Genomic DNA, 13880 nt, shown 5'->3' with positions numbered 1-13880 from the left:
ATAAAAGGAGCGATCAAGGAAGACAGTGCCATTGCGGAGCGATTAAATGATTTCTTTGCTTCAGTCTTCACGGCTGAAGATGTTACAGAGGTTCCTAAATCTGAGCCAGCCTTTTTAGGCGACAAATCTGAGGAACTCACTCAGATTGAAGTGACATTAGAGGAGGTTTTGGAATTAATTGATAAGCTGAATAGTAACAAGTCTCCAGGACCAGATGGCATTCACCCAAGGGTTCTGAAAGAACTCAAATGTGAAATTGCGGAGTTATTAACAGTGGTTTGTAACCTATCCTTTAAATCCACTTTGGTACCAAATGACTGGAAGACGGCCAATATAACACCAATATTTAAAAAAGGCTCTAGAGGAGATCCTGGCAATTATAGACCGATAAGTTTAACATCAGTACCAGGCAAATTAGTAGAAACACTAGTAAAGAGTAAAATTGCAAGGCACATAGAAGAGCACGAATTGTTGGGCAAAAGTCAGCATGGTTTCTGCAGAGGGAAGTCGTGTCTGTCTAATCTATTAGAATTCTTTGAAGGGGTTAATAAACATGCGGACAAGGGGCACCCAGTGGACATAATATACCTAGACTTCCAGAAAGCCTTTGACACGGTCCCACACCAAAGGCTTTTATGTAAATTAGGTGGTCATGGGATAGGAGGAAAGGTCCTTTCATGGATCGGGAATTGGTTAAAAGACAGAAAACAAAGGGTGGGAATAAATGGTAAATTTTCACAATGGAGGGGGGTAACTAGTGGTGTTCCCCAGGGCTCAGTCCTGGGACCGATCCTGTTCAACTTGTTCATCAATGATCTGGAAAATGAGGTAAGCAGTGAGGTGGCAAAGTTTGCAGATGACACCAAGTTGTTCAGGACAGTCAAAACCAAAAGGGATTGTGAAGAACTACAAAAAGATCTCAGCAAACTGAGTGATTGGGCAGCAAAATGGCAAATGAAATTTAATGTGGGTAAGTGTAAGGTAATGCATGTTGGAAAAAATAACCCAAATTACACGTACTACATGATGGGGTCAAATTTAGCTACGACAGATCAGGAAAGGGATCTTGGAGTTATAGTGGATAGTTCTCTGAAGACATCCACGCAGTGTGCAGCGGCAGTTAGTAAGGCAAATAGGATGTTAGGAATTATTAAAAAAGGGATCGATAATAAGACAAAAGATATCATACTTCCCCTATATAAAACTATGGTACGCCCACATCTCGAGTACTGCGTGCAGATGTGGTCTCCTCACCTCAAAAAAGATATATTGGCATTAGAAAAGGTTCAGAAAAGGGCGACTAAGATGATTAGGGGCTTGGAAAGGGTCCCATATGGGGAGAGGCTAGAGAGACTGGGACTTTTCAGTTTGGAAAAGAGGCGATTGAGGGGCGATATGATAGAGGTATATAAAATCATGAATGGTGTGGAGAAAGTGAATATAGAAAAATTATTTACCTTTTCCCATAATACAAGAACTAGGGGACACCAAATGAAATTGATGGGTAGTGGGTTCAAAACTAATAAAAGGAAATTTTTCTTCACGCAGCGCACAGTCAACCTGTGGAACTCCTTGCCCGAGGCGGCTGTGAAGGCCAGGACTCTATTAGGGTTTAAAAAAGAGCTTGATAAATTTTTGCAGGTCAGGTCCATAAATGGCTATTAGCCAGGGATAAAGTATGGTGCCCTAGCCTTCATAACAAGGGCAGGAGATGGATGGCAGGAGATAAATCACTTGTCTTCTGTTCTCCTTCTCTGGGGCGCCTGGCATTGGCCACCGTCGGCAGATGGGATGCTGGGCTTGATGGACCTTTGGTCTGACCCAGTATGGCCATTCTTATGTTCTTATGTTCTTATGTTCTTATGTTCTTTCAAAAAAGGGCCTGATTTTCAAAAAGACCTTGCTAGTGTAGACAAGGCCTCTGTGTTTGTGACATCTACATCTGTCTTACACCCTGTGGAAAATAATTGTAGAACTCTATCATGTCAACCTTTCCCCAGGCTTTTTAAACCAAATATTTGAGAATTCTACAGCAAGGATTTGATTCCCATTTGAATTGTATAGGCTACTAGAGTAATTTCTATAGGTTTATTTAATTCCTGTGGGCACTAACTGCTTTCATCCTTATTAACTCCGCCTATTGTGTTTGTTTTTTCCCACCAGGTCCTAAAGTTTTCATTTCTTACCATTCCCTTGTCTTCCTGCTGAGTGTAATCAAAAAAAATATATATATCCAAATTTTGGTCCTACATAACCACCCAGAGTTACTGAATGGAGAGTGCAAGAATAATTTTCATGGTCATATTAATTATGACCGGTTACAGTAACCATGTCTATAGCACCATAGACTTAAATTAATCTTAATATATATAACTGCTCCAGCCTATTCATCAATAAAGTATCCACTGTGTATTACCCAAGAATTACTGCACTTACTTTTGAGGTCCAAGTTTCTGGCTCCTGCTGTGCTTTGTGTTGTAATTTTCGTGTCAATCTTCACAGTATGAAGATTATTGGTGTCCCTTGATATCATCACATTGTGCCACTGATTGTCATTCAGAGGTTTATTAGAACTTCCTTTGATGAGATTTGCACCATTTCCGAGATCAAACACGTAGTGTAAATACCTGGATAAAGAACATTTTCTTTTTTACAAAAAAGTTAGTTTTATTTTTTCTGATCTACCTGAGAAGGTACAAATTAAAGCACCCTATATTTTGTTTCCTTTTTTTTTTTCTGTGTCAGTTGCTTGAGAAGACAATAACCCTGAAAATCAGGGCCTGGAGTCTCAATTGAGGTAAATTAACTTTGTTCCAATGAAATCAACATTGACTCATGCTAGCTGAAGATCTAGCTCCAGCATTAACTACTGCTGAAGCAGCAGGGTGCATTAGCCAACATTGTTTTGTCTATGCCATATACAAACTATATTATTGTTTGCTTCTATTTAACTTATTTTCAGCCTTAAAAAATCAAATTCAGAAATTCTTTATCAATGAAATCTAAACAAGTTAGGAAGATTTCCAACCTAAAGTCAAGGTTTCCAACCTAAACCTCACCATTACCTTTACATGTCTAGAGATGGCACAACACGCCAAACTATTTTGCTTATAGCAGTTAGCTGTGTACCTACCCTTTAACTAACTCAACTACAATGAAATCATTTCCATCTCCACTGTTATAGAGTATCAGTCCATCCAGGGAGGTTGTTTTGAACTGGAAAAAAAGGTGCATAGATGTGTAGGCTTGTAGTGTGGCCAATGCAACATAGCTTGCTTTTGTTTTAAACGTTACAGGATCTGCTATGATATTCCTGAATCCAAATCTGGCATTTAGCTCACAGTAATCAATGTCTCCATTTTTACATAGGTCAATGTATGCCATGCCATTAAATGTGAGACTCTGCAGATGGCCAATGAAATTAGAGGGAACAGAGGACAAGTAGCGGCGTTCTGTTATTATTCCCGTCTCTATGTTATGGAATTCCAGTCTCGTATGATCACCAGCCATTTGACCTTAAAATGATAATAATAAATAATGTTAGTGCCTGATACAGATGCACAAGAAAGGATTGCAATTCCATAAAAATTTTAAAAGATTTACAATTTTAAAACAATTTTAGAATATGCACAATCATTACATTTAAAAACACACGTCAAATTCTAGCTCCAAATTGTCTAAATTGATCTGTAACTTACTAAAGTCACTGGGAAAGATTTTTTCCATTGCCTTGACTAGGCATTGGATCAGGCCACAATGTGCACCCCAAGCAAGAGCACACTAAGGCCACATCTGCACTGCAAATGGACTTTGATATAACTATTTTGCTGAAGGATGTGGAAAATCCATACCTCTGAGGTCACAGTTGTATTGATCTAATCCAGTGAGGACAGTACTATGTCAACAGAAGGCCTTCTCCTCTCAGCATAGCTACTGCCTCCAGCAAAGGTCGATTAACTTTGTCAGCTGGAAGAGTTGCCTCTTCTCTAGCTCAGGCCAGATGGTGACAGGAGTGAGATGTGAAGCACCTTTCCTAGAGGGGTGAGGGGCCCAGGACAACCCACACCTTCCTTCCTATGCCTGACACACCCTCCCTCTTCCTGCTCCTGCTCCATCCCATACCCATGCCATCATTTCCCCTAAACCCCTGGTCCCTGCTCCACACCTCCTCTTAAAAATATAACCATAAGAACAGTCATACTGGGTCAGACCAAAGGTCCATCTAACCCAGTATCGTGTATTCTGACAGAGGCCAATGCCTGATGCCCCAGGAGGAGTGAACAGAACAGGTAATCACAAAAGTGATCCCTCTCCTGACATCCATTTCCAACTTCTAACAAACAAAGGCTAGGGTCACCATTTCTACCTATCCTGGTTAATATTCATCGATGGACCTCACCTCCATGAATTTATCTAGTTCGTTTTTGAACCCTGTTAAAGTCTTGGTCATCACAACCTCCTGTGGCCAGGAGTTCCACAGGCCAACTACGCACTATGCAAAGAAAAACTTCCTTTTGTTAGTTTTAAACCTGCTACCCATTAATTTTATTTGGCGACCCCTAGTTCTTTTGTTATGGGAAAAAGCAAATAACTTTTCCTTATTCACTTTTTACACATCAGTTTTCCTGCTCCTGCTCTGCCACCATGCCTATTCCATCCCCTCATCCAAGCTTTCCCCTGAGTGACATAGCTAAGAGGATCAGCAGGGGACCTGGTATTGGCAGAAGGGACTTCCTCCACCCCCTCTCACTGGCAGTGGAAAGCAGGGTGGCCTGGCTCCAGCCTGTTCCTCCCCACAGGCTCTCAGCTGCATTGCTCCACTTCCCACCTCTGTTGAATATGGAGAGAAGTTCTATCCATCCCCATGTGATGCAGCTGTGGTTGCTTCACTCCTTTTCCCATTGCTGAAAAGTGTGGAGGGCAGGCCTTATCCCTGCTGGAGGCACAGGCCACCCACTAATCCTCCACGCTGCCCTGGGCCTCATGAGTGCATGGCCCAAGTCAGTTGCCTGAGCCATCCAATGGACGGGACAGCTCTGGTGATGTGACCATTTAGGTAGGCCCCCTGAGGACACGTGACAAAATCTGTTTTTCAGATGTCACCTAAAATTTTAGACTGGTTTTTGCTCTTATCTCATTTAGCCTCAGCTGCAGTTCCATACACTACATGCTACACACATTGCACTTGCTCCCTGGTAATAAAATCTGCATAGGCAGCTGAAGGGAACTAGAATCTATAATCCACTAGCAAGCACTATTAAAGGAGATCTAGGTTTAAAAACACTAACAATCCAGCCAGCAGAGTAAAATTAGTGATGAATCTGGGTTGTATGCCTCCTGACACACATTGTGCTTAACCTTGGAAGAAAATGACCCCCTTCCTCTCCTCTCTCTTGAAAGTAACTCACTAGCTTCACACAACTATCCACAGGCAATTTGGGCCATGTTAGCAACATTCACAGATTTATAAGGTGGCATCCCGCCCCCACTGAAGTCAACGGGTGTTTTGCCATTGTCTTCAATGTGTTCAAGAATTTCATCCAAAGATTTTAAAAAGTAACAAAAGATTAGGATAACGAGGAGCCCTGTGGCACCATAAAGACTAACTGATTTATTTTGACATAAGCTTTTGGAGGCAAATGCCTACTTCATCAGACTGACATGCAACTGGGTTTTTGCCCACGAAATCTTACAGTCAAATAACTTTGTTATTCTTCAAGATGACACAGGACTTCTCATTGATTTATGAATATAATCTAACACGGCTACCCCTCTGATACTTGTCAAGGTGTGATGATAATTGTCTACTCTGACCTTTTGAATAAAGAGTCTGTATAGACCCTCATGTGGTACTTCCAACATCAAATTCAATAAGTTGTTAGTGAACCAGATCTCATCATTCAGGCTACATATGCAGTCTTGTTTGAAGGCGTCATGTGATAAAGAATCTACTAAATCCTGTGATGAGTTGTTCCAATGATTAATTACCTACTTTGAATTTGACTATTGGTCTACCTTCAATTTCCAGCCAATGGATCTTGTTATACCTTTGTCTGCTGGATTAAAGAGCCTTCCTCCATTAGAAATCCTTTCTTTGTGTAGGTGCTTACAGACCCTAAGCAAATCACCTCTTAACTCTTACTTCAGTAAACTAAATCAACCTGGTTCCTTACAACTTACATTGTAGCTCATGTTTTCCAGCCTCCTTGTGTCTTCTCTAAAGCCTTTGCAATTTTTTAACATATTTTTGAATGTGAACACCAGAACTGGATGCAGTATTTAAGTAATGGTCTCAGTAATCCCTCAGATCTGCCACCCGGGGAGTGGAGGCAGGCAGAGGAGCCAGGACTGGGGTAGGTGTGTGAGGTCCCAGGAAGGCCAGGACTGGCTGTGAAGGCTCCCATCCCTTCAGGAAGACTGGAGCTGGCCTCAGCTGCCTGACCCCCACCCCAGCAAAGTCTGGCTGCATGGCTCCCCAACCACCTGGGAAGGCTGGGGCTGGCCACATGGCTCCCCGATCCCCACACCCAGGAAGAGACGAGGGTTGACAAACACAGCCCCCAGTTATCTTTCTTGACTGGGTCACACTACAAAAAAAGAGTGTACTGGGGAATGGAGAAAGTGGGTAGCAAGAGATGCAATACTCTTAGTACTCCTAGGATCCTGCTGTGAAAGCAGAATCCAACTTGTTCTCTCAAATCTAGCCATAGGGTGACATTTATTGGTCAGCTGTTCTCACAATGAAATGGGCTAGATGATCACTTTTTTGATTTAATCAAGGCTCAGTCTTCCATACATTTGCAGGTATTCCCCAGGTCAGCTGTAGCAGTGGGGCAGAGCCAACAATTGTGCAAGGCCACAAATCTGGCTCTAATACTTTACCTCCCTTGAATGTATTTGATCATGTTTTGTCAAAGAGCCTAAAAACCAGGGGTTCAGTGTATTTAGACTGGAGCACCAATCAGGGCTGGTAATATCTCACAGTTAGCCTTTTACCTGCATCCTTAGAGGTCTGCGCATATGCCTGGCTCAAGCCAGATTTAGAGCTTTACATATGTCATCATTGTTCTTCACTTTTGGTGATTAATTTAAAATCTTCATCTTTCACCTTCAACTTCATCTTTCATCCCAACATTATGTGGAGTTTTTAAGAAGGAAAGTTCTGCTTTGGGGCCAGATTCAATGCATGTACATTTACAATGGAGAGTATAATTGGCATATGGATAGGCAGCACTGAATACCCTGCTCTTTAGAAAACACACTAGACTGTTCAGGGCTGTCCTATGCTGCATAGCTAGTCAATCAGAACTGCAGCTGCATTGATAGAGCTCTGACTTACTTACTCTCAAAGCGCTGGCCCCAAATGCTTTGAGCTCAAAGAGAAGCAAACTACGCCAGTTCAGCAGTCCTAATTCCAGCCAGCAGATGACAAGTGCAATGGCCAATTCCTATATCTTTCCTTAGTGCATGGTTTGATGAATCATAAAAGCAGCTTTCCAAGCATATTTGGACCAGATGTTTGAAATGAAGCCTTTCTAGAAGTTGTACTTTAGCCAATCACAGGTTACTGCGCTCAATACTGGGGTAGGTGGGTGGAAGTCTGTGGCCTGTGATATACAGAAAATCAGACCAGATGGTCTAATGGTCCTTTCCGTCTTTAAACACTATGAATCATGGTGTTTTTTCATCCCTATATAACATAGAAGTATGATGAAAGCAATGGAGATCCTATTGTGAGAGAGCTGAACTTTTTTCAAAAGAGGAAAGCCAGGAAGGCTACACTGTAGGCTCAAGCTTCTCATGAACTTTCAGAATGCTCCAACATCTTTCAAGCACTCTTTGATGCCTTCCCATCAAGAGCACAAGAAGACTATTTTAGGAGACTTTCTTCCCTTCACAAAGGGAAACACACTTATTACATTATTTTGAAAGAGGAAATTAAATGTTTTCAGATTAATAATGTAGAGGTAACTTTCAACTTGCAGGATGAGCCTAATTTGCCTTCAGCAAGGCAATATCTGATGTAGGTCAATGTGACAGAAATCAATCTGCCTTAAATCTTCAAATCAAATGTTGTGTCACTAGCATAGACTTAAATAAATACTTCTCCATTTAAAACACCAGAATGGCATTCTGGAAAAATGATAGTACTGGAGATCTAATCTGTCAAGCAGCCTTAGAGCTGGGTCCAAAGCCCACTGGGTCCAAAGCCTTACTGACTTCCATGGACCTTTGACTACCATCCTGATATCTAATTAGAACTGGATTTATCTACACCGAATCAATGTTACAGAAATTTCAAGACCAGAACTTTACAGCCTTAATGGCACATTAACATGAATTTATTCAGTCTTTTATTTCATTTAATGGTAATCATTTAAATAGAATGTAAGAAATGCTATAGAGTTTAGCATCCTAAAAATCTTTATTGTTGCCTTCACTTAAATGTTGACCTCTTACTAAACAGATGAAAAGAGATTTCAGAGTTAAAAAAAAAAGACCTTCTCGGTACTTTTGCAATACAGATGATGTTTAAATGGAAACTTGGTGATTAGGAGACTAGAAAAAACAATGGGAATTTTTAAGATGCCAATTTTTATTCCATTCAGAGCACCTTCTTATATCTTTAAAAATACACATTAATATCTGTGGTCTAAGTTACCAGCTTAAACAAATAACTCAATGGTTTGAGCATTCACTTGCTAAACCTAGGATTGTGACTTCAATCTGTGATGGGGATATTTAGGGATCTGGGGCAAAGAGATTAAAAATAAAATCCATCAAAGATGGTGATAAGTCTTGGTGTAAGTGCAAGGGACAGGACTCCATAACCTCCCCAGGTCCCTTTCAGCTCTATGAGACATGTATGTCATTCCAGTACTATATTTATTACAAACCAATTAATCCACCCATTTTCAGGCAACCTCCTTTCCCAGGAGGTTGCCAGAAAATGTTTCAAAGTGAATTATGTGTGTTGAGTACAATTCTGCCACGTCTTCATTAGACCACTTGTGATATTGTTTAATTCTACACAATGTAGTTTTATACTAATATTTTTAGCGGTATATTTAGGATAAAAGATTAAATGAAAATCCTCTCTAATATTATCTAGTTTACTTATTATTCGTACTAAAGTGTTGGATCTTTTAACTTTCATATTTCTTTATAATAATATCTTACCATTTTAACATAAAAAATAAAATTATGGCCTTATATGAATTCGTTAAGCTGAATAAGGAAAGAATTATTACAAGTTAGAGAAAAAGATTGTGCCCATTAACTGGAATTATCTGTGAAATTCACTGCGGTGCAAAGGACCCAACATTTAATTGCAGTTTAAATTGGACAAATTCCTTAGTTCCCTATCAAATATCTACTCAGGTCAACAGAAAAATTCCCATTGACTTCAGTATGTGTTAATCGAGCCTTATGAAAATAAAACTAGTGTGAACTGTGATGAGTGTCCGGCTGTACCTTGTGATGGTCACTACTTGCTACACAGTATGCACTTTGGATCCTAACCAAAGCGTATTAAAGTCAGTGGAAACATTCCCATTAACTTTAGTGGACTTTGAACAAGGACTTTTACTTCCATTATTTTTGTTATGTTTTGTTTCATTTCCCCCATAAGCTGAAATATAATTGCACCCTACCTGTCATAGCTTGTTGGTCATCCACCATTAACTTTAAACTTTTTCCTCGGCGAACCACACGTACCGTGTGCCACTCATTATCATTGAGGTTATAGCCAGCAAAAAGGGTTTCTGGACCTTTGCCTGTAGGACATGCCAAACAGTCATTATGGAATATTTAAATCAGTCAACTTGTGAACCTCACAGAGAGAGAAAGAGAAAGAGACTGGCTGGATCAATGATAAAATTCACTGAAAGTCATAACAACTATGAAAAATGGCAAGTAGCGTATACACAAATCTCAAAATATAGTACCATGACATTACAAGACTTTCGGCATTACTTAATGCAAAAGTAAATATAGTAAAACAGTCTGTCATAAATAGGCACAGTCAATACATATGTTTTGGTTTTGTATTTTAAAGCAAACATACTGGTAGAGATTTGGGTCTCAATCCTGTACTTAAGTAAAGAGACCTTCACGTCAATGGGATTCCTGGTGCAAGAAAGAATATTAATATAAACCATAAACATAACCAGTCCATCAGGGAAAGCTGCAGACCATACTTGTGACTGAATATTTTTAACTGCCATCCCTTCTTCTACTATAGCAGTAAGTGAGGCTTACTTGGGCTTTGGAAAGATCAGGGTTATCACCTTTACTTTGACTAAAGGACTCATGTAACATCTCCTAACAAATGGCTTCACTGTTGTCATCTATCTTTTCAACATCCAAAGCACACCTTTATTTTTCCACATCGTGACACCCTACTTGTAAACTGCTGTTTTTGTAAGCAACATTGTAGAATGATCTTCATTGCCACACTGTAAAACTATTCAAATAAAAAAAATAAAAGACATGGCATATGATACTGGATAACACATTTGCTACCACTGAAAATGATAAATAATGAACATTTAATAAAAATACTGGCACAGTAGTTTATTAAGATCATGAATATGGACTTCAAATATGGCAGAGACAACAAGACCATAGTGCTTATGGATCTTTTCTGAATTTTCAAATGACCATGACATAGGAAAAGCAATATTGGTATAATAAAGTAATAAGCATATTTTATTAAAGCAATATTGAGTGACCGGATTCCAAAAATCAAGGGTATGGTGGAGAAAGGTTCCTTTCTATCAATAACCTTTAATGTCATCCATATCTGTAATCCAAGACTAGTTCACATTGTTGTGTAAGTGGCTAGTGCACCATGTCAGTGTTCTAGGTGTTAAGGAAAGAGTTAGAAAACCTCTTATAATGGAATATTTAAATAAAGAGTTCTGGTAGTTCTGGTAACTCTGAATTCTTATGCACACAGAATGTGTTGCACAGGCTACAAAACTATATAAATATATTAATATCAAATAATTTACTCCAGAAATTAACTTTTGGACATAAATAACCATAACCTGTTTCATATAATCCCAACAAGCTTTATGAGTGTGTACATTTTTGGGGCCATCCCACAGTAATAAAAAAGCCTGACAAATATTTGTTCTCAGCCACAAGTTTGGAAGCACCTTGTTCACTGGTATGGCACTTATGGCTATATACAAAGCACTAAAAACATTGAAGCCACATTAAAAGACTTCAGAAGACTTTTAACTTCAAGCTTCAGTCATGACCACAGAGACTCTGCATAGTCCAAAACTGTGGCTGCAAGCAAGAACTGCATCTAGTTTTGAAGTTTTAAAAAATCACTTCAGTTTAAATACTATATGTCTTCCTGTTACTGCAGGTGACAAAAAGGGCACTTTAGAATTAAAAGGAGTAAAGTTAAGAAAAAAACAAAATGAATCTTGAAATAAGCAAACATCTGTATGTTACACATTTTAAGAATAAAACCCTGGATTTGTTCATGCAAACAGACAGTTGTAAGTGCATAATGGCAAACAGGCAACTACATCTGCAACTACTACAATGTGTGTGAGTACTAGTTTTGATGCAGAAATGTGGGATTTGCAAGTCCACACATATTTAGTATGGTTCAGGTATTTGCTTCTCTGATGCTTTAAAGCTTTCAAAGCAGCTCTAGAATTCACTTGCAATCCATTTTGAAAAGAGTCCCTGCTGCTCTGTCTGACACTTAAAAGGCTGCACTTTTTAGGGCTATGTCTACACTAAAGAGTATTGCGGACAAAACCCATGGTGTGTCCAAATTCCCAAGTCATGCTGTCAACAGTAAGTCAACAGAACTCAGCACTTTTGTTGACAGCTGTACTCTGCTCCCAATGAGGAATAACACCCCTGTCCACAGAGATTTGTTGACACAAAGCTCGTCTGGACATTCCACGGGGGCCCTCAGTTGACAGACAGGGCTTCTAGGGCACCAGGCAGCCCTGTCTGCTGCTTCCAGTTGCCTGTTTTGGTCCAGAGAGAGGATGGGCAGTCCAGCCACTCTGTCAACAGAGCAAATCTCTCTTGCAATCCCCTTTGCAGTCTGGCTGCAATCTGTCGACCAAAGTTTTGTCAGAAGATATTTTCTGAGAAAAAAAATTGTTGACAAATCCCTGCCCTCTAGACACAACCTAAATGAAAAGCCATCACCTAACCAGGCTATGATGATCTCATGCTACGTGCACTGTGTTTAGCTTCAATTTGCAGCACCTCTCCTCACCTAACACTTTGGGAACCAGGTAGTTCAGAGGGTTTCATGTCTTCCCCGCCACATCAAACAGAAAAAAAAAAGTAAAATATTAGAGGGTGGTTATCTGATTATACATGTGGAGGTGTGACTTTCTCCCAGAGACTGATACCTGGTACTTGCTATAAAAGTTATTCTCTATTATTGTTATTTTTGACATTTTCCCATTAGACACATTGGGCCAAATTCACCCTGTATCTATGCTTACATTTTTCTAAATCTTACCCTGAGAAATGTGGAAAACCTCAGATTATGACTGCATGAATTCATTACAGAAATTGTCTTATGGTTCTTCAGCTGTTTAACACAGAATGTTTCGACATCTGAATACTGTATCTTATGCAGTTGATGCTTGTATATTACTCTATTTTTTTCCAGATCTATACAACAATAAAACTCAATAAAAGTTAAAAGTACCTGGGCAATGGTTATTCTAATGCATTATTCACTAATGGAACTTTTAATTAGAATAAACCGCAAAAATGGACTAATAGCCAAATTCCGTAATTTTGTTACCACTAGTGTGTAACTGAAAACAATGGTTTTGTATTTCATGGAAGCTATATTTGTACATTTGAAGGTAGAACAAATGTACTTGTTCATATATTAGAGATGGGTGTAACACACAATGCATTTTGCCACCTCACTACCCTATGAATATGAATTTATTCTGCTGGGACTACTTCTGACATTCCAAAAATCTGAGTAGTTTCAAACCACCTTCTTAGGAAAGCAACCTGACAATCTGCCAGAGAAACTCCCCCTCCCCTGACATCTTTCTAGTATGGCATTTCTCCTGCAAAACTAAACTGCTCTGGAGTTCCTGAACAGTCACATATCCAGTAACAAATTCTCTTTGGAAGAGTGAACCTATTTCTTACTTCTTGTTTACTTCCTGACCAAGCATGTTCAGTTTATACATTTAAAGATTGTTCTTTTCACTCACACTACTATAAAATAACCCTGGGATCAAAAAGTCTTTCTACTCACTCATCACCAATGACAAAAACAAGAAAACTAATAAATCTGCAGCTAAGTCTTATTTACTGCTGTGACTGGGGAATAATCAGAAAGGTAAGATAAATAATGATCTCAGAACTGCACAGAGTTTGCACCAGCTGGGAAAAATTTGGTTAACATGTATTTAACTCTCTGAAGTAGGGAGGATATTGTTCTCACTATGCAGGTGGAGGGGGAGAGCTCCTCAGCTGATGTAAATGGTCATAGCCCCATTCAATGAAATGATGAAAATTTACATCCACTGAGGGCCTGCCCCACTGAGCAACAGTTGAGTGAAAGAGTGTAATTTTCAATGTGCACTTGTCTAAGCAAAAACTCACCTTAAAAATAGGATATCTTATGGCCAATCAGGGCTAAGAATATAAATTTTATACCCAGCATTACAATTAGACATACTCATAGAATGTTCTGACATATCAGAATTAAAAGAAAAAAACCATGGCATTGTTATGTATTTTAGATCATTCATAGGGGCATTTAAATGTCTTTATATATTTATATTCTCTTTCCTCAAGACCTGTACAGTTAGACTAACAGGATGAGGGAATTTGCTATATAGCTGGAGGGGTGAAAA

The 13880-nt window shown here is 39.4% G+C and overlaps 1 protein-coding gene across 22 annotated transcripts in view; it reads right to left on the bottom strand.

Annotated features, from left to right (window-relative positions):
* Positions 1–13880, bottom strand: part of NRXN1 (neurexin 1) — a 1123636-nt gene that overhangs the window by 570145 nt on the left and 539611 nt on the right. For all 22 annotated transcript variants that reach the window (XM_074989537.1, XM_074989539.1, XM_074989548.1 and 19 more), the window contains 3 exons: positions 9654–9776; positions 3134–3515; positions 2437–2627 (listed from right to left, as the gene is read on the bottom strand). In XM_074989537.1, the coding sequence (XP_074845638.1) occupies positions 2437–2627; positions 3134–3515; positions 9654–9776 (696 nt within the window). The remainder of the gene's footprint in view (positions 1–2436; positions 2628–3133; positions 3516–9653; positions 9777–13880) is intronic.

This window comes from Carettochelys insculpta, chromosome 3 (genome assembly GCF_033958435.1).
Source record: "Carettochelys insculpta isolate YL-2023 chromosome 3, ASM3395843v1, whole genome shotgun sequence".
In the NCBI taxonomy this organism is placed as follows: domain Eukaryota; kingdom Metazoa; phylum Chordata; order Testudines; family Carettochelyidae; genus Carettochelys; species Carettochelys insculpta.
Note: the sequence above shows the minus strand (reverse complement) of the source record. Positions and strands in the feature narration are given on the sequence as shown.